General features: G+C 40.4%; 1 protein-coding gene across 7 annotated transcripts; it reads left to right on the forward strand.

The window, feature by feature from the left end:
• Positions 1 to 152: 152 nt before the first annotated feature.
• LOC125760645 (Y+L amino acid transporter 2) lies at positions 153 to 22,504 on the forward strand. 7 transcript variants are annotated; one of them, XM_049420992.1, is made up of 8 exons: positions 164 to 270; positions 466 to 1,030; positions 14,759 to 14,809; positions 18,694 to 19,207; positions 19,493 to 19,843; positions 19,949 to 20,117; positions 20,324 to 20,524; positions 20,653 to 22,504. In XM_049420992.1, exons 4-8 carry the CDS (start codon positions 18,738 to 18,740, stop codon positions 21,046 to 21,048), a joined length of 1,587 nt encoding a protein of 528 aa, XP_049276949.1. In that variant the 5' UTR covers positions 164 to 270; positions 466 to 1,030; positions 14,759 to 14,809; positions 18,694 to 18,737; the 3' UTR covers positions 21,049 to 22,504. The 7 variants fall into 7 exon arrangements, with proteins under 7 accessions (XP_049276951.1, XP_049276948.1, XP_049276949.1 ...); XM_049420991.1 differs by having other exon boundaries at positions 154 to 1,030; XM_049420994.1 differs by lacking the exon at positions 14,759 to 14,809 and having other exon boundaries at positions 153 to 1,030.
• Positions 22,505 to 24,698: the final 2,194 nt, after the last annotated feature.

Genomic DNA, 24,698 nt, shown 5'->3' on the forward strand with positions numbered 1-24,698 from the left:
TCTCTACCTAACTCCATTTGCTTCTCGCTCTTTCTGCTGTGGCACTATGGACATAACGTAGAAAATACACGACCATAAAACACTTCGGGATCGTTGAAAATGGTCACAAAATTAACCGTTTGACAGTTCCCTCTTCATAACATTCTGCTGTCATACGCATTCGCCTGTCAAAGCCCGTGTTTCAGAAAAAATAGTCGGAAAAGTCGAAAAAACGAGCACACATTTACGTTAAAAAAATCTCTCGTCATCTTCCGGAAGACCCTATAAATGGTGTTGTAGGAATCGTTTGTTTTCGGTAGAACTTTAATTAACCGAGGCCCACCACATTTTCATGTCCTAATTCAGCGTTTCTAAAGCGCGGGCTAGTGGAATCGCACGGAGAAAAACTACCCAGCGGCATACCGCACCACAAACGACACCAAATAAAGGATCAAAGGAAGCTGACGGCTCAGTGTCTCACTATAGGTATTATTTAGAATTGCACGAATCGATCGCGTTGGTCTGTCTCTGTGTTCGCCATGGGCATAAAGTGCATCCAGAACTGCGACAAAAAGTAAGCGAAATTCTTTGCAATCGTATACGGGCAGGTAGGTAGGTAGCGGGTGCGTAGGTGCGTAACCGAGTGCGACGAAGTGGGAAAATCAACGTACCATTCCGTTCTTCTCGGACAGATGCGCACGATAAAAAGTATAGTAGCCCGGCCGGCAAACCTGCTGCAGTGTAGAAAAGTGTACTGATGATTGATTCAACCGGTCCGCATAACACGAATCTTCCGTCTGGTGCATCGAGTGGTTCAGTAGTTCTCCCCACAGTGGGGTTTATTTTAATTCTTTACTTGTGCGTTTGCTACATCACCTGCCCACGGCGAAGGGTATAATTACGAAGAAAAAACGTCTCACGCAAATAGCAACGTCTCCGTGTAGCCAAGGGGCTTGCAAAAACAACTGCCGCAATAGTTGTGTGCTTGTGAAAAGTCTACAAAATCGACATTTGTACAGGGCAAAGGCTACTGGACTAGGAACGGTTCGTGGTAAGTACTAATCGTAGTTATCCATACCGCGCTAAGTTATAATTATATTTTTAAGGATATTCAAGAGCACATGGTGCGTGGATGGAAAATGGTCAGTCGATGATTACGACGTCATAGAAAGTTTGTCTTAAAGAAACTGTGCACGTGCCAAAGAAATAGAAAGATAGAGAAGGATATGGATAGAATGAAAGCGGATAGAAAGGACTCTATAGCACGAAGACTGTCAGCGGGAAGGTCACCTGGAAGCGGGTCGAGGGCAAATGTTCGATTCGGCAAATCAGCGGTTGTTTGCTTAGCTAACACGAAAACGATTGCTTGTTTGCTACAAGAAATGTCAGAATGGTCAACGTATTGAAAGGAAAATAATATTGATCCTTAACCTCTTAAGCGAACCCTTTAGGGCGGAAGCTGGTAATCCATTGTCTGGCTACTATCAGCAAACCCTAACCTCGCACTACATGTGCTTCGCTGGCGAGAATGGTGGGTAACATGGTGCCGTGTTTCATTGCTTGTCTAGCGCGGGCAGAGGTTATATTTCCTGATCGCTACTGGTCATGCGCCAACTATCATCATGGCAGCGATGAGATGATGCCCGGTGCCGGTTTGACATGTTTTACGTATCGAACACTAGAATATCATGTGTCTGATGAAATTTTTCTACCAATTGCTTAGTGACAGTTTTAAATATAAGATTAATATTGTTCCTCGGTCGCCGAACAATTGTGATGTGAGAATTACATTTCTGGGAATGCATGTGTAATCACTAAGGTGCGGGGAACGATCTTTTCTACTTAAATTAATCATCAATGAATAAGACGTTTTTTACCCACCATGAATAACTGATTCGAGAAGATGCTATTTACATACCTGTTTGAGGTTGAGTAAAAAGAAATACGTCTTATTTATGTAGCTGGTGTATTTTAAATCTCCCAGTAAAAACGCCAAACAGAAAGCGTGTTGAACATATGTTCAATATCTGCCTGTACCAAGGTCCATTTCGCTACAGGTTTTATATTTCTTTAGCCGTCTAATTGTGTGCTGGATGACTGAACCTTGTCGAGAATGATGTGGTTCCATTAGGAATAACATATCGATGATACAATACACTAAGTAAGATAGTTAATTTTATTGCTCTTCTTTTATTGTGTACTTTGTGCCATTTTATCGATTTCCATGTTATCGATCTGACACGGGCAGCACGTCATTCTTCGCTTAAATGCAACTGCAATCCAATCATCTGCCAACGATACGTTTCACCTACATAGTACCGTTGGCAGCAATACGATAAATGAAATATATCTATTGTACTTTAGTTGTGTAAGGTAGGTACACCGAATATGATACAATTTCATCACTTTTTTCTTTCCCAGGGAAGTAAGATAAATAGAATAACCACCTAACAATTATCTTGTTTTGATGTTGAATCATTTTCCTCCTTACAAAACAATCTTCCTATAAATGAATATGAACGCATATGTGGGCACAGCTTTTGCCACATTTTGCGTAGGAATGCATATGCCCTGCAGGAGGCATTGCGTTTTCAGACCGGTTTAATAAAGATTTTGGCATCTGTCTGTATTTCTCTTTCTTCGTGCTAAATGTACGATGCACAAATGAATCGCACACAAAAAGGGCAATGACACGCGGTGCAAATAATTTTATGGAAGATGAGTTCCATGTGAATGCGCCTTAAAATGGCGTTTATGTTCACCTTTTAATCGTGGTATGTATTTCTTTGTTTTACATTACTATGTGTGTTTGGAAACGGTTTGCAATCGCAATGGAATTGGAACATGGTACCTGCTTAGTTCGCAATGAAAAGTAAATTAAAATATTTTACCATTTTACAGGTAGCTTCTCGGCGTTCAGCTTGATTTTGATGCAAAAAAGCATAGACCATGGCATATCTAAATTGTTAAACAAACATTCGTCGCTGGGCGTGATTTGTTTAAAACATTCTGATACATATTGATACCTACATGCGAAATTAAAACATCACTGTTTGGTAGACGTTCACTGATAGAAACGTCTGGAGGACTTAAATTCTATACTCAACATCAACTCTACAAGAATGCCAATGAATCGTGATAGTATGATTTGCGGGTATGTCGTCGACTGAATCGACTGAAAAAAAACTAGATGCTCACTCAGAATGTTTAGTTCATTCAATTGTAAACTGCAGTGTACTGTGGATCGATATGATGTAAAAGAACGATTGATAGGACCATCATCGGCACGGCGAATAGAATAATCATGATTCCTCCATACCAGCCACCTCAGTTGACATACTTTGTCTGCAATGTTCTCGAGGACACTGCAGCTAAGTAGGGAAGCTTCCGATTTGGTTATTTCGTCATTGCTGCTGGAATTAGGTCAAACGGATCCCAATCGTCGAATGGAGGTTTAATTCTCCCTAGAATATACCAGTGTCAGTACAACGTAAAAACAGGTCACAGGATCGTTTGTCATCCGCTGAGTATTATTTGAAATGGAATATTTTTATATGTGGGGGGCTCACATAGACATGCCTATGGTTTAGCTATCTTTATTTTTTATTATTCCTATTTAAGTCGATTCGACACATTTGCTGCCGATTTTAGAACAGAGAAAAGAATATGTTAAAACGAGGGAATCATGAACCAGTCTCAGTGACACGTGTGGTTTATAATTTTAGAATTTTACACAAGCACACTATGGGAAAAATATGTGTTAAAATTCCCTCGTCAGTAGCTGATCGGGCTTAATTCCTATCGACCGTGATAATTATTTCAATAGTTTTCTTTTAGTTTGTTAGAAGCTAACGTACAACAAAAAACAATACAGCATCTGCAAAGGTTTGCAAATTGATCGTAATTGTCATGACAATGTGAATAGTAGGAGAACAATCGAATTTCATGGTAATTTACTAATCACGGTTAAAAATAGAACCAAGGAATGGATAAGTTAGATCCATTCGCGATAGAATATGGGAATAGTTCATATCAATTGCATACAAATTCAATAAAACTAATGCAATTGAAAGTGAAGCTAGAAATTCCTTAGTATTATTGTGAGGCGACTGTTGAAGTTGCAGAAGTAGTTAAGTATTACTGAAGTATTTCATTTTACTTCTATAAAAAAAATTGTTTTGGATACAATGTCCTGTTTAGTTTTGATTTAAGGATATTGGTGAGCATTAGTTATGAAACAGGCTTGTAGGTACAATAAAAAGTTACAGATTAATTCACTGCCACATACCGAATACTAAACAAGTGGACAGTTTCTTTACAAATGATGCTTTTTCGTAATTAGTGTGCAACTCTCATAACCCTTGTTTGTGTTTCGTGCACCGACCTAGGTGGTAATTCTCCATCCATTCAGTAGAATCTGTCATGAACAAATTATGTGTATGTAAAATCTCCATAAGTGTCGTGGCATCATCATTTCCGCGCCAGAATGAACAGCTGGGAAAATATAGGTCACAACTTACGTACACTCCACAACCACTAACGAGCTGTTCAAGAGAATCCCCGTAATACTAGAAGTATCACCAGTGCCAGGGGGAAAAAGGACATTTATATATAGCTATGTAGAGCTTAGGAGCGAGAGATAGCGAATAAGGAATTTGTATGTTTTTATTTATCTCTGCTACAAGGCTGTTTACCATTAATGATCACACTTGTAAGAAAGGGACTTATTATGTATGTATCCCATGGGCATCTTGAAAATAAACGCTGCTTCGGAACATAAACAACGCAACGCAGATACTTAAAAATCGTCACATGTCAATCGGGGACAAATATGAAAATTTGTGCGTTACCAATGACAACATTCCGTTTCCGTGCGTCAGAAATACGGATCTTATTAGCTAATTTCGTCCTCATTTCATTTTACTGATTCAGGTCACAACTGTTTTCGATAGATGCATTGGAGAGAAAACATATTTTAGTATCATGAAATGCATTATTTACCTTACGTATTGCTAAATTAGAAATATGTTGAATATTATATACAGGTTGCCGTGTGGGAAAAAGTTCCTTGAAATGTTTTAAACACTGTGCACAAGTGTTCCTCTCAATTTTGAGCAACGTCTTGTCGGAAATTGTTTCGACAACTATGAGTTCACTGTGAGTATTGAAGTAAAGTTTTACAATCATGCAATCAGTTTTACAAAATCATTCCAAACAATTTTGGTATTTTCACTAACTAGCTGTACTGTTCGGCTGATCCTCATAACACATTTTGGAAGTCGTACTGAAGAAGTCATTACTCGAATAGAACGGTTATGAGCATGAGCATGGGTTTTGGTTTATATGATAGAGGCATCTGTTCTACACAACAGGAACGTTTATCGAATCCCATCTAGACCGTACTCTCGTATGCAGAAGAGCGGATAAAACAAAGTAAGGGAAAGCCAGAAATGGAAAGTGTCCTCCAAAACCTATTGTATTTGAGGTTTTAGTGTCACAAATTGCTGCAAGAATTAGAAAATGTACTAATTATGTTAAACAAGATCATTACTTAAGAAAAACCAATATGTAACAGGTACGTTGAGTTACACTTTTGACGTATTTAAATCCAAGCCAAGGGAAGTATACTTAATGATCGTACCAATAATGCTTTGATGCAAAATTATTTGAAGCACAGTTTGGGTCACAGTCACTAGCAAATGTCAGTTCACAACTACCAACATAATTATGTCCGCAAACATTACTTTAGTGCTGCAACAAGTCGCAATTAGTCAGGCGGTTGGCGCAAATATTAGACATCAGCCATTGCGATTAACATGATTAGACCTACAAATTTAAACCCAAACGACACACAATGGGATCAAAAATCTGCCTGAGTGGTTGGCCAGATGTGTGTCGATGTACGATAAATTATGCAGCGACCAGGAAACGTGTGGCTCCGTTTTCCTTTCTGCGCTGTATGGCGGTAGCATAATCCGCTGCCAAAAAGGGCCGTAAACCATTTCCAAGTGCATGTGCATTTCAATCAATCAACATTGCAACATTGCTCGATTCGAATACGGTAGCGCCATAGCGATGCATTTTACGCTCCAGAATGGTTTGTAGTAAGCAAAAAGCGCTTTCCGATCGCTGGGAGCAAATGCCACTGGTGCATTTAATCTTTTGCTACGTTGCACCCGTTCCGACGGATAGGTTTGGTGTGGAAAGCCCTACTACACTGGCCAGTCAGCCTCATTGTAGCTATTACGATAGATATTGGACGGCTTTGCAAGCCACATGCACATTGCGCCGATGTGTTGCTTGTCTTATTCTACTTTTTTTCCCTCTACATTCAAATCAGTTATTTTGAAATCGACCTAACATTGAGATCACCGAACGATGCTGTTAGTTCGAAGGCTTAAAGTCAAAACGTAGAAATGAAACAGAAAGAAAGGTGATGGTGGGAAGGGATTGTGTGCAGATTGGCGCATTACATGCTTCTGTTCAGGTTGAGCCAGCAGTCTGGCACGCGCCACCCACGCGAAAGATCTCCTTTGAATGCGCGTGCCCCCGCAGACAGGGCGTTGCAGGGTAGTTGGAGCGATTTTATTGCCATTAAACACTTCAGTTCAGGAATGATTTAGGATGTGTTGAGATAAGTAAAAGAGCTAATTGATCTGCTCGTATGTGAAGTTATGTTTTATTTTTAACGATTATTGCACTTTCACATTTTATTTCACAGCTGTTAAATATTTTATGTTTTATATTTAGCATTAATTGTTTCAAATGATTAATTTTATTTTAATGGTAAATTTAATTTTTCATTGTAAGCCTCGATTAACGATTTTTTTACGATAAACCCTGTAACATTACACAAACCTAAAATTCCGTTCAATAAGTAGTTCAAACAAGACAGTAGCCAATTTGGTCCCGCCTCGCATGTAAAAGTAAAGATCGAATTATTCTGTCTCGTAGCGATTATTATACGTTTCTGCTTAAATCACGCTGAGATAGCAACGAGTACCTTTACCCTGTTTGTTGACTCAATAGAGTCTTTTCCCGGGTGCTTGGTACGCGAGATGCTTGCAATTGCAGTAATCGCCCACAAACCCTATGCTTGCAATGGCCCCAATTTCGGATGGAATGCTTCCGGCATATGATTGGATTGGTCCAATCGCGGTAAAACAGTCGAGAGACAGTTAGCAGGCAGTTTGCACTGTTGCGATTCGAGAGTCAATTAGGTGAAGTGCATTCACATCAAACGCAAGTAGTCGTTTACTAAACGGTCTATTGCGTGGGTCAAACGCGAGGTTAACATTGCGGTTACTGGTTTCCTAGGAGTATCCGCACGGTTGACCAGCCAACTGCTGAATACAATGCAAGAAGCGGCAGCTCTTTACTATTCCATAGATCGTATCGTTGCGTCGGCCATTTCATAGATTCTTGGTTTAGTCAATCAAGGGAAAATCTTATGCAAAACAAATCACTTTACCAACCGCGATCGATAGGGATAGGATTGCGATCAAATCAAGATAATCAATCACGTTTCAGGTTACAATGTGTAATGTTTTCATCGAAATTGACATTTCCGTTTACTTCTCGATACGCACACGGAATGTTTTCCCATAAGTCTATCTATGAAAAATAAAATATATATTTTTACAAAATGGAATAAGTTACTAAGTTTACATTATGTAAACACACAAATATTTTAGTTTCATTTGCGTTCACAGTTTCATGATGGGATTTGATACCCGGTTCTGTCGTGTGGAACCAGTGTCGTTTATCATATGTACCACCTGGTCGCCCCTTAGTAAGCTTAATTTATTATTTAAAAAAAGATTTCCCTCGTCTTCTGATACTAACTCGGGGAAACATTATATTTCATTGCTTCTTCCTTAATTATTTTTTCTTTTAGAAATTGCTGCTTATTGATCGAACATAGCTACAACCATCAGTAGATGACCGATCGAAACTAGTGACGCACATGTTCAGGGAAAAGAGAGAGTAACATTAATAGCAACGATCTTCCAAAATCGCATTCAGTCGCTAAATGATGTCTATTAATTTGATAGTATACCACCACAAATTGGATAGTTCCCATGCAGCGTTGAAAGGTTACCGTTTCGCTATCTATTTCATTCGCTCTTTAATTTTTTTTCCTACGTGTTTGATTTTAAGGACATTTTTCGTTTCTACAAAAAAAAACATTAACTCAGCCGCAGTCGATCCGGCGACTGGTTCTTTGATTAATCTCTTCACTCCATTACGCGACACGGTGCATTTTGATTTCGTCTCCGTTTGCTTACGGGCCACTAAAAGAGAAGAATAATTTGGACACTCACTTAACAGGCGACATGATATAGCAATGACCTGCCGCCACAACCATCGGCCACTGCACCACAGGTCCACGTTCGTTAAATGGAGCTCGCGTGCGAAAGGAAATATGAAACGATAGTGCCTTGGACTCGTGCCGTGGCCTCAGGCCGGCCGCCAGCGTGTTTGCTGTCGAGTTCGGTGCAACCTGTCGAAAAAAGACGACCGAAGAGATCGTGGCCTAAACGATCGCGACGAAAAATGTCAGGGGGACTGCTGCCTGGTGCCATTGAGGCTGAGACTAGGTCAATGATTTTTTAATTCAACCGCTCCTCCTGGTGTGTTTGGCGTTCATGGGTTTTTTTTTGGTTTTTGGTGACTGTCTGCACTGGATGCTTATGCTACTTAAACGCCCCTGAACGCCTCCGTGACGCCTTGCCATTGTTGTCACCGATGCTCCAAATATGTATGGGAAAAGCTGTGAAACAATTTACTGTCTGATACGTATAATAGTTTGATACAACGTCAACGCTATAACCATATGTCAACGGTTCATTAATATAGAAAATTTGTCACAACTCGAATTGTAGTGTTTACTCCCAGTTACATTGGGAAATACAATAGTAAGCTAAGAGCGAATCATATATTTTTTATTTTATTTATATTTTATAATCATATATTTTTTTAATTATGTTTCGAATAGATACTGATAGGTACATTACTTTTCTACGTATATCTTTTCACGGGTTAAATTTTACTAACTAAACTTTTCAAAAATTGATTTATATTGCGTGCGGTTAGTCACACCAATTTTGTTCCTTTTCTCGTTTTGTCAAAACAAGGTTTACTAGGTGGTTTGGCGTTTATTTTCAATATAAAAATTGAGTGATTCACTGCTTGTGACATTTTCTGGTGGATAGAGTTTTGGTTCAATAAATTTGTGGCGAATTTCTTGAGTCGCTCGTACGCAACTTCCACTTTTGGTCAGTGATTCATTCGTGTTGTCATAAACTTCATTGTGCGATCATTGCAGACATAACGACTTGAGAGCTGACCATTCATGTTAATTATTGTTGGTAATGGTCACCTTAACGGTGGACACGCGTCCCGTGGGTGGGTGTAATTTACGATCAACGTACACTGGAAGTTATCGAAAAGATATCGCCTGTCTCTGAGGATGCTGTAGTTTTAATTGTAAAACAAGTAGTGGTCAAGTTTTTGAATTTTGAATCTTGATTTATAGCGTTTCTAGAATAAAAAAGCTAATATTCAGATATAGTGAGAATATCGCTATTCAAAGGACTGTATTGGAGAATAAACTTCTTGTTGTATATTTGGAAGGAAAAAAAAGAAATCTTTATTTCAATAAACATCAAACCATTGTTATCGTTTCATCCATGTTATATGGAATTCGGCTATTAGCGTGTGCGATGTATTCTATTTCCGGTTAATGATTAATTGCGTGTAATTTATCACGCTCCCATTTCATCTGGGGCACGTGTTTTAATCGAAAAGTATGGGTTTTAATAGTTTGCTAACACGTACGGTCATATTTCCTTGCTTTGTCATTCTTTGGTTTTTTTTTGTTATAGGAAATACATTTTATCATTACAGTTTCGCTTGAAGCTTTGAAAGTTCAATGAAACTTGAGTTGTATGCTACTGTTACTAACTTTGCCTGTTGGTGACGTTGCGTGCGATACGATCATTACGTTTATGGTAAATTTGTCCTTGCACCCTTTTGTTTGATGGACATGAACCAAACGGCTAGGGGATGATTCCACCGAGGCTAGCCGTTCCAGATACGGGTCAAGGTTTATCTAAATGGACAATAATTCGGTTGACATGCTCTGTGACAAGACGCGATGAAGCTACCAATGCGGAACCATGTGGTACGAATGCTTGACTAACATTTTATTATTTTGTGTCAGATTACTACTTAAAGGTTTAATGTCTATGCTTTAGGTTGTATTCTCTTTGTTGCCGTTGTCTTTTTGTTTTATTTTAATTATTTCCCTAAAATCAACTAAAGCAAAATAAAAAATATATATTAAAGTCTATACTATAGTAAACCGCTTGGTATATTTTTAAAGTATGAATGTAGTATGGCATATCTAAGCTCAAACGATTCTCTATGATAGTTTACTTATACCGTTCATAATAATTCCTAAAGTAGTATTTTAGAGCAAGAGAAGCATTTAATGTAGAACAGTATGAAGTTGCTACAGCAAATAGCATCATAATTCATCATACCAATTTACATTTCTAACGACTTGACAGCTTTTTGCTTTGCATTTCGCTTACCTACGATAAAGGAAATGTTGGTACCACGCGTCTCGTTTTGTCTCGGTCCCGTTGGTGTAATGAAGCGCAATTAACAATGGTATGAATTATAAATTTCCCCACTCCGTCAACTCGTTAGTGTTTGCTGGTTGTGTGACATTGGTTTCGCTCTTTCATGCCAACCACCAGTGTGTGCAGTTAAATCCTTGATCCGGAAAACCTACATCAACTAAAGTGGAGCATGCTTCAGTGCACGGGGCGTGCATATGCAAACAATCAAACATATTTCCTATCGCCCATCTGTGGTTCGAGCATTCCGTTGTATTCATTGCATTTGGTGTTGGGGGGGAGGGTCACCATTGCTATACTATCTCCCACCATCAAGATGTGAAGTATATGTAGCAACTCCATAAAGTAGTAACCGAGTTTATGTTGAGTCACTGTAGATGAGTGTAGTTTAGCTAACCTTTAAAATAAATAATTAGTTCCCGCGAAGTTTTCTTTTTAATATCTCTAGAAGTGTAGATAAAGGAAACTAGGAGATGCAACTCCAAAAACATTCATGGATCAACTCCAAAAACATTCATGACACAATATTTAAAGTAGTTCTTCAAATATTCTTCAATACTTTTAGCACGAACTTAACGCGGTACCTGCAATATCGCTACAACAGAGTATGAAACATCTAACTCTTTATTGATTCTATCAACGCCATCGTGATCCAGCTACCTAACATTTAGTTCCAGGGACAAAACATTTGTTCAATTATTACTGAGCACGACGAACATCAAACTTCAGTTGCTTGAAAAGGAAAAATAAAACTTTTTTCGAAAAAGGACCTCGTAAACTGAGTTGAGTGAACGAAGGAACTCACGAATCTTGAAACCCACACTGTTATGTACCTCAACTCTTGTACACACTTTTTCGCTCTTGCTGCCAGAATCTATTATCCAAACATTTGGTGTAGTTTTTGGAACGCTTGCTCTCACTGACTACGTCAATGTAACTAGAGATGATGCCTTGCTGGCCACACTGCCCAACGATCATCCCCAATGAGGGGTAGGGAAGGTAGGAGACACGTGTGTATACCATTGCAGTGCAAATGAACGCTACGATTGACGAACTAAACGGTGCTGATGGCATTTCCACCGACTATATAGTTCAGGGTTGCAGTGCTAAGGTTTCCAACTCCCAGTCCGCTAGTGCGACAGAGCAACACAGTAACATACGCCAACGGAGAGTGTTGTTCCCAACGGGGAGGTTGCCGTAGGGCAGGGAAAAGAGAAAAAAAGACCACCAGGTCGAGGTCATCTCTCTTCGCTATGCGCACTGGGGGGAGTAGGAGGAGGAGGAGGGTATGCAAACGCGTGTTCGCCCGCGCTTCCTACACCGGACTAGCAAAAGCCCTTTTGCGCTTCTATGACGATTGGAGAATCGAATGCCCTGGCATCGGAATAGCTAGCCGGGGTTGTTGTTGCGCACGTACGGTGAAGGTGGTGGAGATTTGATGGAGGTCGGAAAGGTACCGTGGTCTATTGATGTGTGTCCGCCCTTGTGCCCTTCAGTAATGCTGTGTGCGTGTGTGTGCGCTAAGTGTGTACACAACAGTTTACCTTCCGAGTGAGGTTAAGGTGAACTGTTCAGGTTATTTGTACTTTTTGGTCCGCACTCTGTTTATTCTGTACACTTGGAACACACACCCTGCCTGGAAAAGGCAAGATATTACCATCAATATATGTTCTGTTCATTGAACGTGCTATAAAGTCGATCTAATGCTTTGTAGAGTGTTTGCAAGATTAGAGTGAACATCAAACACTTTGATTTTTATATGTTGAATAAAATTATTTGAGAAAATTATATATTCAATAGGATGCGAACCGTGCCGCATAGAACGGTGCGAAAGCGAATGGGTTCGGTCACACGTGTTACCACATAATTTTTTTTTGTTTATCTCCTGTGACCTTTTCATGGCCTTGAATTTTATATCACAAACATGGGAGAACTGTTTGCCAGATGCCAAAATTCCCCAACAAGAGCAATGCGATAATCTAATTCCGTTTTGATGGGCGCCGTTTGGCAGCAGCCGGTACTCGGAGGTGGAAATATAAACACTGGGAAACAAGCGCGAAATAACGATATTCCGGGAAATTACCCTTGAATGCTAGCGTTCCAGTAAATAGCTGACACGTGTGCGCACGAGATGATGTTTGCTATTTGATCCGCGGGGTATCGACACTTTTTTCCATATACTGGCAAAGTAATGAGAGGCAAAGTTAGAACATGCTGAGAAGTCAATTTATTACTCACAAAGACAACTTGTTATAGTTTATATTATTTTTTTTTGCTCGGTTAGAACGGCCTGGCCGTATCAAGACTTATTTTACCACGTAGCAGGATAGTCAGTCCATACTACGGGGAGACGGTCTGGATGGGATTTGAACCCGGTCCCTGCCGTGTGGACGGGCGCCGTTTTTCACATGCACCACCGGGCCGCCCCAGTTTATGTTATATCGAAGTTATTTTTAATGGAAATTCTATGTAGAATAACATTACTTATTGGTAACTGAACAATATTTCAATTGATTCGACTTTTTTTTTATTTAAAGCCAATAGGATGTTGAATTTTTGCCTTATTGAGATCACTTGTAAGATGTAGAGTTTCATTTAGAACTGCAATCCATCCTCTTATAGGCATCGATGCAGCTTTTCGCTATTCGTCATATCCAAATGAATGCGTCCATGTGGCCGACATGTGATCCATTTTCATTTCCAAATGCACGATGTTATCGTGATTCTCTGTGCAGATTTTCTGCTTCCCATAACGCTGGATTACGCATTCTGCCCAAAAGATGGTTAAAGTTCATGCGGATAGGAATATCTGGCGACAGCACACTATTGTGGACAGAATCGACGGTGCATTACGGTGCATACATCCACTCATCATACAACTGACGGGAAGGTATCGCTCATAACAACCACAGAGCCCCACTGCCATGCTCGAAATAACCGCGATCATGCCGGGTTGACAGTTAGAGCATTACTTCGTGGTGTCAACCGCGAACAAAACTGTTTGGACTGGGCCAGTGAAAAGCTCTTTTTCCAGTGGTTTGCAGAGATTTTCCGTACGATGGTTGTCGACCATCACGCATCGGGTTGTACGGTTTTTTGGTGGATTTCATTTTGAAATGGAACGACCTCGTGGCAAGCACACTGGTACAACAGTGGAAAGAACCGTCCACTTCTATCTGCGTTTGACGGGTCGATTTGGGGCATCATCTTGTCGATAGGTGCTGTGCAACGGTGTGAAGGAATAAACTACTCTATGCTCGTATGGATCGTGTTTTTCCACTGTTAGGTAAGGAATGTCACTCACGGCTTTCCAGATTGACGTAAATCCGTTCCGTTGTTTGATGCTGACAGACTTGGCTACAGGGCTTTCGCTTAGTCAAACACAGCTTCGACTTGAGTATGGAGGTTTGTCAGGATAGCATTTCGCATTTCACATAGCTTTGTCCTGGGACAGAAGCAGATAGCAGGTGGCATTGCAGGATTCCCCGCTGTTTTACATTTTAATTATCCCATCGGATCCCATCATGTACGCAATCCTGATGATGCTGGCGATGACGTTGATGCTGTTGTTGTCGTGTAGTAAACCAAGCAGATGATTATGATATATCCAAGGCCTCTGTAGATTACCATCAAGTTCCGGAATAGATAATGCACCGTGTCAATTACGAACAAATTTTCAAATATCGGAGTGTAATGTCGAACTACAAAAAAATTTTAAGTCTGAGAAGTATTTTGAAGTACTTTGAATGCACTAAGTTATATGACAGTACAATTTTTATTGTTCCAGTAAGTTATTTATACTAAAACAATACTTCTTGTCGCATACTCTGGAGTTTTACAAATAGTACTGAATACATTTTTTTACTCAGACTGAAAATGCTGCCAGTTTTTGAACAAACTGATATAACCCTACTGATCAGCAATATCACAAAAAATATAAAAGTAAAATAGTAAAAATGGTAAGGAAATTTTTTTCGTTTAAACAAATAATAAAAATTCGTTATGTTACAATGTGTAATTTAGAAGTTGTTTTTAATGTGAACGGTTTCAAATTCAGCCTTAAAACGTAACAGTCTTTATTAATACTTGCATTGTTTAAAAGTGTGTAAAGTTTTTCTTTTTCTCGTTCGCAGATAGACCCATCCATCACTTCCATCACTGTGATCAATTCAGAGCAGAATCAGGTATATTATATAGGCAATAAGATATTTCACTGATACAAACAATAGTATTTTTTATTAGTAACAAAGTGCTGAGCGAGAGTTATTATCTCTGAACCAGAATTAATTTCTGGTTATTTTAGTCATCCAGAAATTCCAACATGACCCAGTACGATCATTACGAAAGGAAAAGATGATTTTTTTTTCCTATATGGGTAAAAAAGGGTGTTTTTATAACTGCTCATTACGATTCCATGGGTGGTTCAACAAACGAGAATAATTAGCATTAACACCAAAACCCTCGTCATAGTTATTTATCCCGCGAAATTACAACGACAAAAAATATATCCATATCGGAAGGAATCGAAAAGCGATCGAACATGAAGCGGTAAAACAACAGCCCCACCATGCTTCCCTGTTGTTCAAAGTCAATAGGTCATGGTACTGATTTCGTGTGCTCCTTCAGGTCCTTACGGTCCATTGTCGAAGGATAAATAATGCCTCCAAAGTGGTAAGGTGCCATTCGCGGCAATGCTTCGATGCCCGTTCGCAGTGTGTTGACACGATCATGCCATCCGCTTGCCGTTCGATAAATCTCACTTACACAGAGGCACATTATAAATGCATGCAAATAAAATCAATGATAATGACTTCAGCAATTAAGTCGGCAATAAATAACTGCACCGTTGAGCTGCATCGATAGTTATCATCGCGGTGCACGGGAAGGAACCCGAATGGTGGACGGAAGCTGTGCTGCTGTGGACACAAGGACTCTGATGTCGAGATTTGTTGATCAATGGTGTGTAGCATCGATTGCTCGTTCCGTGGTTGAAGGCGTAGCTTGTTGCAACAAAATGCATTTGTTTGCCGATTTGCTGGTGCATTCCGGAATAATTGGATGCAACGGTGTCGGGCGGCGGGTGGAAGCAATAGACGACGGTACTGCAGTGCAGGAGGATTGTGGTTGTTTGAGTAGAAGGTGGATTTGCAATTCTCATATTACCCAACGCGTTGCACTTTCATCGGTTCGATATCACCGAGACAAGGGAACAGGGATGATGGTCGTGCAAAATGCGCATAAATACATTTGCAAAACTATAGAGCACGGAGGAACCAAACTGATTCGACATATGCATCCGGTGATCATTGTATAGGGTGTGAACGACGCGGTGCGTTCCATTTCATCGCCTCGGTTTCACTCCACATAGAACCGAGGAATAAATCAATTAATTACGGTAGCATACCGACCATGTAGGTGTAGGTTGGGTCGGAGCCGCAATGAAGGAGAATTACGGATAATCGCACATGCTGGGAAGCTGCCAAACGCGTCACTGTTGAATGTTACGCATAAATCTAAACACACTCCAACGCTCTCTACGAAGAGTTTTTTTTTTGCCATATGCCTTTCTCCTAATCACCCAGCAATTGGCTCGGCGGCATGTTGTTCCCCGGGAAGAACGGTGAATCATTTGTCAGCGAAGAAAAACATGAACCAAAGCAATGAAAAACAGGTCATGGAGAAAGCCTTGTCCTATTTACCGTCTGCTCTCCCGCAATGGATAAAGCAGTTAGGAGCAAAGAATTGAACGGCACTGCAATCGGGACGGATCAGCACTATTTGAAGTGGAGCTGTAAGCGCTAGCAGCGACCATGAAGCACCAAGCAACACAAGAAAATAAATCTTACTCTCGTTCCGTGTTGGTATTCTCTTTGCCTTTGCTCTTCAGATGATAGCTGTTTAATGTTGCAAAGAATAAATATTTGCCACCATTCAATTGTTGGCTTGAAATATGATTGATGTTGTGAACTTTAACAGTGTGCAGTATAAGCTTAATAGCAGCATACTAATGGTGATTCCCATCCAAACATTTGCCACACTGATGAAGCACACTCAACGGAGACAAAAAGTGGCTTTAATTGGAGATCACAATGCACTCAGTTCGTTATAACGCCCACGAGTGTGACGAAAGTGGCTGAACATTTTAATTGGTACAGAATTGATCCACTCACGCTTTACTGGAGTATGAACACGTCATCTCGGCGTATTGATATTGAACTATGTGATATTTGTTTCTATACAGTTTGTTCAGCTTAAAGGCCATCTCAACTGTGGTATGATTTTCAAGTCAAAGCCATATTCGCATCGTCCAATCTTCTACTTTCCTAATTGACTCCATCAGTGTGCGATCAACCAGCAGTGAAACCATTTGTGTACACAGAAGATTGTTTTAGATGTACGTGTGATAGCAGTGATAAAATCATACTGTTTGATTTATCTATTAAACAATTTGTATTATGTTTTACTATTTTTAAAAAAATCGCTCTATATGTAAACATGTTGTGTGAGGTTTTTTTTCCTACCCAATACATTCGCTACGGAAACGTCTTGAAACCAGACCAGAAATAAGTAAATAATCTTGAAATTGTATTTGACCCATAAACAATCGAGCAACATGCTTTTTCCTAATCGCTACGCGACGTACATTCATCCTGCCGCCTTCATTCATCCTTCCTCGGTACGTCGTTAGCTACCGAGCGATAACCAAATTATCAGTTGACTCGCCAAATTATGCGGCAAATAGAAATTGTGTATGATTCAGTGGAATTGCAATTAGCACACCCTTTTCCCGTGCGTACTGCTTGTCCTACCGAGTGGATCTGGAGAATCGGAGAACCTTGGATGTTCTCGCTCACTGCTTCCATGGCACACGAAGCATGTTTGCGCACAGATTGTTCCCGCCGACTGCTTTGTCTATCGAGAAAGTGGAAGCCTTCTGCATAAGTTTGGGGCGTAGCACATTTTAACAAACCACGAAAAACTGCCACCGCTATAATGTTTGACCAAACATGGCTGTGTTGTCGAATTTGAGAAGAAGACATGAACGAACTCCCTGTTGAGTGGCCGACCGTCCAGTGACTCAAGGAAACTTTGATCATATCAATTAGATAGAAATCAGTTGTAGAAACAAACATTGTCATCTTTCTGTTTAGCACCACTTAATGGTGAAGTTCAATAATGTTCCTACTGACGGTCAGTTGCTGGTACATCGTTTTATCGTTCCATTGGCAATTGCAGTGTGAGCGATACTTCTCGCGTGTAAAGGTGTGGAATATTATTATTTTTACAACCTGTCAGTCTGTACATCCGCGTTGAAATCAGACGGTGCTCTAGTTATTGCTGGCAGCTTCTTCTCTGGCTTCCACTTTGTGGTATGTTATTTGTAAGTCGTCCAAACGCGTATAATCCATGCTGCAGATAAGCTATAAGCTACAAGGACATCACCATCTGACGGTGACACAGGAAAAGAAGAGTTGTGTATACGGTTCAAGCAGAAGGTCGAGGTCCTCTAGAATCGTTCGCCTTTATGTGTTCCGTGTCGAGTTCTTACCATTGATCTGGGCGGGAGTTACGCTAGACACGAAAGATTAGCGAGCAATTATCAAATTAAGTGCCGGAATTTGGGGTTTCAGTGCGTGTCCGTGGATGCGTGATGAAACAACGTAGAAAGTATGTGACGACGCTCGTAGTAGACGCGATGCTCTCGTGATGCATGGGCACATTTGTCAGAAGTATAACTTTCGGTGGATCTTTACAGTTTCTGAGTCTGAGTTACGTTACGGGTAGGTTCGTGTGCTGCACATTATGGTGTTGCTGTATGTGGAACGTTAACATTTTTGTTGATCAACATTCATTCCGTGTTATTCATAACAATGTTCTTCGTCGCGAATTGCTACCCAGGAATAGTGAACTAGTGAATTCTCCTTTTTTTCTCTTTAAGTCCCGCACAGTACACAGAAACACACAACCTGTCCCACAGTTGCAGCGAAACTTTAGCTATCGTGCGTATATGTTTATGGTTTTTGTTTTGTTAATTTATTTGTTTTCATTTTCTCTCGTTCCACCGAAGAGTCCTGAGCCTGCAAGTCATAGTGTCCGCGAGTTGTCGACACGATGCCGCTGAAGCAACGAAACGCAGTGTTGGAGCTGCACTCTCCGACGGAAGACAATCTGGTATCGCCTAGCGTAGGTTCGGTCGCAACCGATTTCGGTTCCATCACGGAAGATGGTGCGGGTACGATGGCATCCACCGATAAAGCATCATCGTCCGGCCTTCCGGAACAGGATAAGGTGAAAATGAAGCAATCGCTCGGATTGCTGGAAGGTGTCGCTATCATTTTGGGCATTATCTTTGGCTCGGGTATCTTCATTTCGCCCAAGGGCGTCCTGCAAGAGGTTGGATCGGTTGGAACGTCACTCGTGATCTGGGTGTTGTGCGGCGTGTTGTCAATGATCGGTGCACTCTGCTATGCAGAGCTAGGGACGGCCATTCCCAAGTCTGGTGGAGATTACGCTTACATCTATGAAGCTTACGGGCCTCTGCCAGCGTTTCTGTACCTATGGGACGCAACTGTGATATTTGTGTAAGTGTGCAGCAACCTGTCGACCTCGGGTGGTAGGATCGTGCGTTAGATATAGCTTAAAATCTTGAAGTTGCTCTACCAATCAGTCCCAAGTATTGCGCGACAAGATATCCTAACGAGTTGCGATCCTCGATCCGTAATGGAAAATTAGTTAACATGGATTTTAATCGTAGAATTTCTTATTCTTGTCGTTTACTGCTGAATCTGCTGGATGTCCTTGGATTTCGGTCCATTCCTTCCGAATCTCTTTATGATTTGTGCTACTGTCCTGATCTGGTGATCTAGTCCGAGCACAAATGCGATCATGGGACTAACGTTTGCAAGTTACGTATTCCAACCACTGTTCGCTGCTGGTTGTTCGGTACCGACGATAGGTTTGCAGCTATTTGCTGCCGTTACCATCTGCGCCCTTACCTATATCAACGCCTACGACGTGCGGGTGACGACTAAGATGCAAAACGTGTTCATGTTCACCAAGATCGGTGCATTGGTGCTGGTGATAGTGGTTGGCATCGTCTGGATGGCGCTAGCTGATGGTGGTATGGACAATTTTGAGAACGCGTTCGATGGTACGGAAACTGATCCGGGTAAAATCTCGGTCGCCTTCTACTCCGGCATCTTCTCCTACGCTGGCTGGTGAGTGTGCAAAGGCCCCAGGCTATTCCAATGCCTGTCCTCCTGTTCCCAATGTGTGTTTCAATGGCATTAATCGACCAAACCCAAATCTCCTTCAATCTGTAGGAATTACCTTAACTTCATGACCGAGGAATTGCGCGATCCGTACAAGAATCTACCCCGGGCGATTTATATTTCCCTGCCCCTGGTGACGGCCATCTATGTGCTGGCAAATATGGCGTATGTGGCTGTCCTGACGCCCCAAGCTATTATAGCTTCCGACGCCATTGCCGTGGTAAGTTCGAGTATTAATCTTCAAACGTTTGTTTTTTCCCCATTATAACAAAATGTGGCAGATGTAGCATCTAGCACGGTTGATCCTTGTTGGATTGTAAAAAAAATGCCGACTTAAGTCTGCTATTTTTGATCCCTTTTCTTCTCTCTTTTCTCTTCTTTCGATTGATTTGGTGAATGGGCGTCCCTGGTGCTGTGTTCCCGTAGACGTTTGCCCAACGAGCCATGAGCTATGGGTCGTTCGTGATGCCTATCCTGGTGGCTATAGCCGCGTTCGGGGGGCTTTCCGTGCACATTATGACATCGTCCCGCATGTGCTTCGTGGGTGCTCGCAATGGTCACATGCCAGAAATTCTGTCTCATATCAATGTCAACCGCTTCACGCCAATGCCGTCACTCGTGTTTCTGGTGAGCATACAGTATCCCCATAATGTTGAGGAAAATGTTCCCCCGGGGGCGATCGTCTTTCCCGTATCAATAGCATTTGTTACGTTTGTTGATTGTGTGCCTATTTCTCTTTTCCGCTGTCTTTACAGTGCGCACTATCGCTATTGTATCTGTTTATCAGCGACGTGTATGTCCTTATCACCTACAGCAGTATCGTCGAATCGTTTTTCATCATGCTGTCAGTCAGTGCGGTTCTATACTTCCGCTACACCCGGCCCGATATTCATCGGCCAATACGGGTACCACTGTGGGTGCCCACGCTGTTTGTCATCATCTGTGCATTTTTGTTGATCGTACCCTGCTACGTGGCACCATACGAAGTTGGCATGGGCGTCGCACTGACACTGGCCGGTATTCCGGTCTACTACATCGGAGTAGCCTGGAAGCATAAGCCGAAAGCGTTCACCGACGCCCTAGCGCAGGTAACGCAATTTTGCCAGAAAATGTTCATGACCGCCAAAGAGGAGGCCGATACAGACGAATAGATACATACCGGAGAAATCGTTTTTGATGACAATACTTCAGCATAATATCGCCATAAATGGTGCGAAACGATAAGGCGGGAACACAATTTGTTTGATTTGCATCGTTACATACGCAAGGCATTTGAATTAATGTGTGCTAAAGTTAAGAAAAAATCTCGAGAGAAAAGACATCGATAGCAATGTGTTCTTATAGGATTTTAACTCATAATTTAGGCAGCTAGCGAAAGGGCGATAGTAGTAGGATATATGTTTGTGTTTATTTAGTTTGACTTCATTATCTTATTTTGTATTCGTTCTTAATTATCTGTAACAAATATTGAACACCGTCCGTCTTTACACGAGAGCATTTAAATGCATTTTGCAGACTTTTTACAACACCCAATAATCTCAGAACGTAACATTGACGACAAATTTCATAACAGTGCAAATGAAATAGGCAACTTAATTTGTGAATCCTACCCATGACGGATTGTAATAATGTTTTATATGTTTTGAATCTGAACTATTAATAATCAATCCTTGCCGTACAATCAATAGTATATGTAACATGTTTTTCTTTAATAATGATAACTCCTTTCTTTAGATTAGTATTCTACATGTTAAACAGTTTCTTGTTTCACGTTTTAATTTACTTCTTTCATAGAACATATTGAATTATTTTACCTAACACCTATGATTTTAGAACAAATGAGAAAAAATACAAAACAAAATAAATTAGGCATCTGTTTAAAACCCATCGTTACTAAAATCAATCTCATGCGATTGTCTTTAATATTATGATTTTATTATTTTATTTGAAAAGATCTTTTAAAATATTACCATGAATCATCATGCAAATGTATTGCTGTACTATCTTGCCAGGATAAAACTAACACCGAATGTTCTTACCGATTTGCTCATATCTTGATTGTGTTAGAATGTTAATCAATCGTATGCATTAATTGCCAATTGGCTTTTATAGCTGTGTCATCGGTAAACAGAAAATTCTCATCACATTCGAATGTAATGCCGCAGCTAGCTACTGTAAGAAAGGAACATTTTTTAGCGTTTACATTAAAGATACTTAAAATATTAATTACCAGCAACAATGGAAGTTACGTTGCCTTGTTTTACTTACGCACGCATTGCTGCAACACTACAATACGATACGTTTGGCATAAAGTTAACAATTTATCTCACGAGAGTTATGTCGCTTGTGTGAACCTAATACCGAAAAGAGCAATTCATTCCCCAGAATCTGGGCAGTATGCTAAGACATTTGTAAGAAACCTGTAAGACTCAACATAATCGCCAAAAGATTGAATGAAAATAATTGGTTACTTTGGAAAAGGAATAGGGGAGAGAGATTCTCTTGTATCTGTCTTCCGCGGACGGAAATGTCTCTGTTTTGTCATCAACGATATATACTGCACAAGGTGCACGGAAATAAATTACTCTATTGAATTAAGGAATTGAACATGCTGTGTTGTTTTGCGATAGGAGTGTTATAATTCCATAATTCGTTTTTTTCCACCTTACGGTACCGTGATTGTCATCCGAAAGCAAAATCTAACAACCAGCCGCTAGAATGATATTATCGATTTATTAAATTATTATTGACAACTTGCTTTGTCTATTTCTCTCTGTGCTGGGTACGATATTATTCGATCGACTACGAAAGTTACAACACATCGCAATGACCTCGCCGTCCTGGCCTTCTTCCTTACATTGATGCTCCATTATTGAACTGCTGAATATGTCTGTTGAAGGTATGTTGTAGCTGTGTACAACATGGCCTTCCCTAGAAAAAAAATACAAGACCGAAATAATATGTACGGGAGAGAGTGTCTTCCGTCAAGGGTAGGTCCAAACGATGGCTATCCGTCCACGATGTAAACACGCTCAAGTGCCATCGTCTCGGTGCGGTGGATGGAGCGTAGCTCATGCTTTCAGTTTGGCTTTTCTCTGTCCTCCCCGTTGGTGCTGCGAAGCGAACGCAACATTATGTATTGCATATCCGGCCATGATCCACATTGTGGACGTTTCTCAGTAGGTCAGAGCGGGGTTTTGAAAATACAATACAATATTTACAGTTTCTGCTTGTTGGTGACCGCTCCCCGCTTGGCTGGCAGTAGCGTTCGTTCTCTCGCTCGTTCAGTAAAGCGTTCGTTCTCCCTGGCACGATATGCTGAATATGAGGTTTTGACCGCTCATGTTTCGGCGCGCTGGTGAATGTCACTGTACGGGCAGAGAAACAGAGAGAAAGAAGTCTCTTCTCGCGGTCGCATCGAACAGTGTGACATTTTTATTGGAAATTGGTGATGTTTAATATGCTTGAACCATTCAGCATTATTTTCTCAAATTACTGCAACATATTTTTTGCCTAAATTTTTCAATCATTTTTGTGGTAGATAGAGGAAAATAATTTGAAAATAATGCAATACATTTACTTTACATCATATGCCAGTAATACACCAGGCGACTCCATCGAAAAATAAATCTTTATAATTTTATACTTTTGTACATAAATTTCTATTTTTCGTTGCCCTTAACAATTCGGTCGTTTGTAGCAATGTTAACAAATAGTTACCCATGTAATAATTAACGTAAAAAAAAGGAAATTTTAATCTCGGATTCTGTTGAAGTTCTTTTTAGGATTGATTTATTCTTTTTCATACTTCAACCAAACCCAAAACCACAAAGTAAGAGCAAAATATTCTACTCCTTTAGTACACAAGATGAGAATGTGTCAACTATTTATCTGTAAAGAACCATTTTTTTAAATAACAATTTTGAAATATTAACAGTGTTTGAGCTTATTTGTGCGGTATAAATTGCAGGGATGGTGTAATGGAAAGGAAAAGTTCATCATTACTCATACAAGCTAAGAAATAAATTAGTCCGGGTGGGAGGAAATGCTTCTGAGATCATTGGCATTTTAGTGGCATTGTTCTTCGTACGATGGCCAAACAATTAGTCTTGCGGCTATGGTGGGTGCACAAATTATCAGTCCTTGAGTAATTGGGTTCTTCAATCAACTTTGAAATTTTAAACAAAGGTTAAATTGACTCCGTGGATGAACAGTGATATAACGTAATCGAGTCTCTGTATAGCTTCTACTAACTTCTTTCTGTTTAATAAAAAAAATCTGTTGACGGTCTAAAAAAATATTACTAAATAGTTAATTTTTCTTATTTTTTGTATTGACATAAAACAAACGTATACAACATTCGTATGTCATCAAACCGAAGCTGTATGATGAAATCGATACTTAGGTGTTGGATGTGGTAAATAGCCTAGAGCAGTTTTAAAGTGGGTCAATCATCGAGCGTCGGATAAAATCCCCCGAACTGGTCGTGTGGTTCGATGACTTCCAGTACAAACTTGTATTAGGGACGAGGAGAAAATTGGTACAATGTAAACAAATAAGTTCCCCCAGAATAGAACCGGAGCAATGCTTTGTGACCTACAAGAGAACATTATGGGTTTTCGCGCTCTATCAATTGGCTTATTATTCTCGTAGGTGTTGGGTTTATAGTACAAGAAAAGAAAAAGTTTTCCAAAAGTTTGAATTACAGAAAAGCGTAAGCTGACAAGGGATTTAGCTATTGACACTCAAAGCAGCTATTACCATCTCCTGAGAATAAAAATGTTGTAAAGTTTCGAACAAT

Source organism: Anopheles funestus, chromosome 2RL (genome assembly GCF_943734845.2).
Source record: "Anopheles funestus chromosome 2RL, idAnoFuneDA-416_04, whole genome shotgun sequence".
In the NCBI taxonomy this organism is placed as follows: Eukaryota; Metazoa; Arthropoda; class Insecta; order Diptera; family Culicidae; genus Anopheles; species Anopheles funestus.

Excerpts from the sequence above, each read along its gene's own strand:
- LOC125760645 (XM_049420994.1), top strand. The coding sequence starts at position 18,738 with ATGCCGCTGAAGCAACGAAACGCAGTGTTGGAGCTGCACTCTCCGACG. Across the intron at positions 19,208-19,492 it reads GACGCAACTGTGATATTTGT|TCCGAGCACAAATGCGATCA; the intron begins GTAAGTGTGCAG and ends CTGGTGATCTAG. Across the intron at positions 19,844-19,948 it reads ATCTTCTCCTACGCTGGCTG|GAATTACCTTAACTTCATGA; the intron begins GTGAGTGTGCAA and ends TTCAATCTGTAG.